This window comes from Trachurus trachurus, assembly GCF_905171665.1.
Source record: "Trachurus trachurus genome assembly, chromosome: 24".
Classification (NCBI taxonomy): Eukaryota; Metazoa; Chordata; class Actinopteri; order Carangiformes; family Carangidae; genus Trachurus; species Trachurus trachurus.
This window is the reverse complement of record NC_139910.1, coordinates 2,805,830-2,812,139: the sequence shown is the minus strand read 5'-3', so window position 1 is coordinate 2,812,139 and position 6,310 is coordinate 2,805,830. Positions and strand designations below refer to the sequence as shown.

Genomic DNA, 6,310 nt, shown 5'->3' with positions numbered 1-6,310 from the left:
CACACACACACACACACACACACACACACACACACACACACACACACACACACACACACGCACACACACTGCAAAAAATCAAATATCTTACCAAGAATATTTGTCTTAATTTTAGTCAAAATGTGATTTCTAGTCAAAACAAATCTCATTCTACTTAAAATAAGACTCATCACATTTAAAAAGCAGCTTATTTTTAGACACTTTTTCCTTCTTTCAAGCATATTTTCACTTAAAATAATCTATTAGTGGGACAAGTTTTTCTTTCTTATTACAAACACAAAAAACTTGCTTTCACTGGCAGATTTTTCTACTTATTTCAAGTGAAAATGTGTTTGAAACAAGTGAAAATTATCTAAAAACACGTTAATTTTTAGGTGATGAGTCTTGTTTTAAGTGGAAAGAGATTAGTTTTGACTAGAAATGAGACATTTTGACAAGAAATAAGACAAATATTCTTGGAAAGATTTTGAGTTTTTGCAGTGCACTGATGGTGCAGCCGTTCGTCTCCTTCATGTGGAGTTGACCATGGCTCTGCTGCTGCTGCTGCTGTACACTCCGTGGTAGTAGTAGTGGCTGTCAGAGTGGGCGGGGTCCAGCACCGCCCCCCCGCCCCCCCCACCGTAGGACTGCAGCACCGGCTCCAGTCTGTTGTTGTTGTTGCTGTGGTGGTGATGCTGATGGTGATGCTGCGGCGGCTCCGACATGAGGTTGTTGATGGAGAACGGGTGGTTGAAGGAGTAGTGGGCGTGGTAGGGGGGGTCCGGGAGGGGCTTCAGGTGAGCAGCAGCAGCAGCGTCATGCAGCAGCAGAGCGTGAGGATGATGAGGATGATGATGATGGTGATGAGGATGATGAGGATGAGGATGAGGAGGAGGAGGAGGAGGGGGGGTGAATAGGTGCTGCGCGTGTGCGAGCGGCGAGGGCACACGCACGCGCACGGGGCTGCTGGGGGGCAACAGTTTGAGGTGGACCCCTCCCCCGGGCGGCGGCGGCGGCTTGGCCTCGGCGCTCGGGGGGGAGGAGGAGGGGGACGCGGTGTGCGGGGAATCGGACCTGGAACTAGAGCTGGACACCGATCTCCCCACCGCTGCCTCCTCCTGCTCCCCAGCCTTGGTCTCGGTCTCGGTCCCGGTCTGCGTGAGGCACTTGAAGCGCTTCTGCCGCCGCAGGTAGCAGCCGTTCTCGAACATGTTCCCCGAGTCCGGGTGCAGCGCCCAGAACGAGCCTTTGCCCGGGCGGTCGGGGGCGCGCGCCACCTTGATGAAGCAGTCGTTGAAGGAGAGCGAGTGGCGGATGGAGTTCTGCCACCGCTGCTGGTTCTGCCGGTAGAACGGGAACAGGTCCATGATCCACTGGTAGATCTCGTTCAGGGTCAGCATCTTCGTCCCGGACTGCTGGATCGCCATGGTGATCAGCGAGATGTACGAGTATGGCGGCTTTGCGTGCGTGTAGCTCCGCCGGTACGGCTTGGGCTTTAACATGAGAAAACATGAATATTTTGATTACTTTATTTTGAATGCTTCTCCTCTCTAACTCCCTGTCTGCATTTTCACTAAAATATGCATTTTTCCTTGCCAATTCTTGCAAAAACAGTCCATTAAAACATGCTGATCAGCGTTTACAAGCTAGCCGTTTGAGATGTTTTGCCTTCAGCTAAGCCCCGCCCCAAAAAAACATGAGAAAACACGAATAGGCCTATTTTAATTATTTTATTTTGAATGTTCTTTAATCTCCTCTCTAACGCCCTGTCTGCATTTTCCTTGTCCATTCTTGCAAAAACAGTTGTTAAAACATGCTAATCAGCGATTACAAACTAGCCATTTGAGATGTTTTGCCTTCAGCTAAGCCCCGCCAAAAAACATGAGAAAACATGAATAGGCCTATTTTATTTTTTATTTTTTTATGATCTTTGATCTCCTGTCTAACTCCCTGTCTGCATTGTCACTAAAATATGCGTTTTCCTTGTCCATTCTTGCAAAAACAGTTTGTTAAAACATGCTAAACAGCGTTTACAAGCTAGCCGTTTGAGATGTTTTGCCTTCACTTAAGCCCCGCCCCCAAAAAACATGAGAAAACATGAATAGGCCTATTTTAATTATTTTATTTTGAATGATCTTTGATCTCCTCTCTAACTCCCTGTCTGCATTTTCACTAGAATATGCGTTTTCCTCGTCCATTCTTGCAAAAACATTAAAACATGCTAAACAGCGTTTACAAGCTAGCGGTTTGAGATGTTTTGCCTTCAGCTAAGCCCCGCCCCCTTAAAACATGAGAAAACATGAATAGGCCTATTTAAAAAAAAAAAATTTTTTGAATGATCTTTGATCTCCTCTCTAACTCCCTGTCTGCATTTTCACAAAAATATGCGTTTTCTTCGTCCATTCTTGCAAAAACATGTGTTCTGTTAAAACATGCTAATCAGCGTTTACAAGCTAGCCGTTTGAGATGTTTTGCCTTCTGCTAAGCCCCGCCCCCCAAAATACGTCACACTGTTTACAAGCTGTGAAGGGGTCTATAGGCCTATACAAACATGTATCTAGGCTACAAACTAGCATAACTAACGGAATGTTTAAAGGGACAGTATGGGACTTTATTGGCTTTTTATTGACAAAAATCAAATATCGCTTTCATAAATCCACTGAAGTGGAATCGCGCCCGCATACAAACGAGCGCTTTCTCGTACCTTAGAATGAGATGTTACAAGTCGTTACAAACATACAGGGGGGGGTTCACCGAACCTTCTCTGCCATGTTGAATCGCCATGTTTTACGTTCAGTGTCACCGTGGCTGTAAGTAACCTCAAACTCGGGCCGCCGGAGCTTCTCGGCTCGGGGAGAAAGTTTTCCAGACAGCGCCTGTTAAAACTGTCACCACCGTGTAGCTAGTGTGAGCAAGGACGGAGGCACTGGTGTTGCCTTCAGGTGCAGTCAGACACCTGAATGACGCCGTGAGTGACGCCGTCGGCAAACCAACTGGATGTTATTTTACTCGACGAGAGAAAGCCGGTAAAACGTGGGTCAGGTAAACAATACGACATCACCATGACAACATATTGTCACGCCTGTATTGTTTTGCCTCGTGCTGGCGGACCGTTTGTTTACATAGAGGCTTGTTTATCCTGATACATGCAGCGTGTGTTGTTTTTCTGACTTCTGCCCGAGTTTACGTAAACGCAACAGCAAGAATACGTGCCGACATGCAACCGCACCGCTAGATGGGGGTAAATCTCACATACTGTCCCTTTAATTCACTTGGAGTAAAGAATTTTAAGAATACTAATATGTCACAATAAGGTGTTGGAATTTTTGACACAAGTTTTGTTGTTTATCCTGTGGCTCTTGAATAAAGGTTTTGACATGCAACTGTTCATTTTTATTATTTAATTGGGGTAAAAATGGATAATATAATACTAATATGTAAATAACAAGTAGTATTTAAGTGAACAAATAGTAGGCTATTGGGGTAAAAGTACTTGTTGAATCATGTTGGAATAAAGTGATAAAGTTGTGAAGGATTAAAATGTTTCACGAGCTTTATCAAAACACGTTTCAATCACATGAACACAAAATATACAAGTTCATTGAATATGAATGACTTGTGTTAATTTAACTCAATTGTTTAAGTTGCTGCCAAAGCAAAACATCTGTGTGCAACCAATGTCCACTATTGAATTAAGTAGATCCAACATGTTTTTTTTTCAGTGTAGGTAGAAGTTTAAGAGGCCTGTTATTTGTAATATATAGGCCTATTTTAACATATTGTAGGCTATGTTTCAGAGTTTTAGACATGAAACTTTAATCTTTAAACTTTTACCAGCTCACATAGCATTGGCTAAAATAAACCAATGTCCACTAGCCTATTGAATTAAGTATATACAACATGTTCTATTTTTCAGTGTAGGTAGAAGTTTAAGAAGCCTATTCTTAATACAGTAGTATATTTTAACATGGTTGTAGGCTATGTTTCAGAGTTTTAGACATGAAACTTTAATCTTTAAACTTTTACCAGCTCACATTAGCATTGGCTAAAATAAATAAATAAATAAACTGGTAATTAGTGGTTTGACTTGCAAACTGTTCTGATTTAGCGATGCATAATTACTTTAGGCCTACTAAAAAAAAAAGCACAGTGAAACTCAATATTTCTCATGTGAACTGAAACATTTCTCATGTGTAATCTCTGAAAACCACATGTGTCCCTGAATGCCTCACATAAAATGTCTCAGTTATGATGCTACTACCTACAAGTCATATCTCATTATTTTTAGATGACGAGCTCACCACCGGCGCGCTCCCGTACGGCGGCGCGCTGAGGGGGCTCATGCTCATGCCCGCGCTCATCCCGGCTCCGGTCCCGGTCCCGGGGCTCTGCGACATCCCAGCGTGACCGAGCCCCGCCGCCGCGTGCATGTGTCCGCTGGCCGTCGTCATGGCAGGCGCGTTCATGTAGCCGCTCATGGAGTTCACGCACAGACCGGAGGTCATGGTCCCCGCTGCGGCGAAGACCTGAACCAGAACCAGAACCAGAACCAATCAATCAATCAATCAATCAATCAATCAATCAATCAATCAATCAATCAATCAATCAATCAATCATCATGTATTTGTCAAATAACAACGGAATTCCGTTGGCGCATACAACCTTACATATCATATGAACAGTTAATTTATTAAAGCAGGAGGATGAAGATGAGACGTGTTAATTAACTCAGTCTAAAACAATTTAATCTTATTATTAAAAACTTTATCTTAATTACATTTAAAAAGAAAAACAAGATAATAACTCATATAAATGAGACTAAACAAACAAATAATAACAACAAACATATTTTATTTTCTTCTTTTTCTGAGAATTATTTATCAAAAAAGTGCTTGATTAGGCCAAACTGATTCATTGTTTAAACAAAATAGGCCTAAATGAATTATTGACTTTAGGCCAATACCTGATTGATGAATCCGATCAGTCTTTACTAATTAGAGCTCGGGTTTTTTAATTGTTTCACCAACAACAGGCCTGTTCATAGAAAAACTGAATGATAATAAAAAAAATTAAAAAAAAATGAAATCTGAGGATTTAATCTGAGTTTGTTTTGTTTTTTAGCCTTATTATTATTACTATTTATTTATTATTAATGTCAGGTCTGATTGACACAACAGAACAGAAGCTATAATATTAGTATTATATTAGCCTAGTTGAACCCTCAGGCCTCATGATGAACTAATCGGAGCTTCATCCGGGGCCTCTGTGTTTCTTCTGTTCTCTAAAGCGCCGGCGGTTGTAAATGAATTGACCAACATCATAATTAATGTGTTCACAGCTGCGAGTTTTTAAGTTTGTGAATTAATTTAATTACACTGATCACATAATGTCATAACCTTATTATAAACCTTGTTCAGATCCTGTTTGGACCCCGAGCAGCAGCCTGAGGCCCAGATCTGTGTCCAGCGTCTCTGCATCATTAAATAAACCTGAATCTGAATCTAAATCTGATGTTTTAACTCAAACTTAAATCTCCAAAGTCCAGAAACAGACTGAATATCTGGTGGAGGTGATAAATATTCTTCTTATTTTCCCTCAGTAGGACCACAGAAGAGGAGCTTAAGTCTTTGTTCTTAATGATAAAATAGATTACTAATACTAAAAGTTGGTGTAAAGGAGTCTGACCTACATTTATATTTCATTCACATTTTTCACCTTTTATTTAATCTTATTTGAACAGACAGATCTGAAATTCCACCCGTTTCCAGAACAATTCTAACTTTATGTTCAGTTTTTCTATTTTCTACATTAGTTTTTCTATTTTCTACAAATGAAATGATGACAACAGATCAAATTATCTTCTACTTTATAATTATCTCTACTTTTTTTTTTCTTTTTTAAAATAAGGCCTACTTTTTCAGAAAGATCAAACTGTAGATTTGTTCTCAGTAAAATAACAGGTGATGGAGTGTTCACAGATCAGTTTTATCATTTTAACACCATGCAGAAACAAACGTGATGAACATTAGAAAATGAATTGATAGAGGCCTAAGTTTGTTTTAATATTAAAGCTAATCGGTAACTTTAATTTTAATATGAGAGAACACGAATATTTTAATTATTTTATTTTGAATGATCTTTGATCTCCTCTCTAACTGCCTGTCTGATCAATAATCGATCGCTCTCTCCTCCGACCAGCGGGGCTCCGCTCGCATGAAGCCGGTGCTCGGTGCACTGACCTCGGCCTCTCCGACTCCGTAGTATCCGCTGCTGCTCCAGTCCGCGTGCTCGTGTCCCTCCATTTTAAAGGCGCTCAGCATCGTGCACGCTC

General features: G+C 41.2%; 1 protein-coding gene across 1 annotated transcript; it reads right to left on the bottom strand.

Moving 5' to 3' along the window:
* Nucleotides 1-509: 509 nt before the first annotated feature.
* LOC311007093 (forkhead box protein A2-A-like) lies at nucleotides 510-6,305 on the bottom strand (the record flags this gene model as incomplete). Its single annotated transcript, XM_084000180.1, has 4 exons — nucleotides 6,219-6,305; nucleotides 4,281-4,505; nucleotides 933-1,472; nucleotides 510-770 (listed from the first exon to the last, which is right to left on the bottom strand). Exons 1-4 carry the CDS (start codon nucleotides 6,297-6,299, stop codon nucleotides 510-512), a joined length of 1,107 nt encoding a protein of 368 aa, XP_083856306.1. The 5' UTR covers nucleotides 6,300-6,305.
* Between the last annotated feature and the right edge of the window lie 5 nt (nucleotides 6,306-6,310).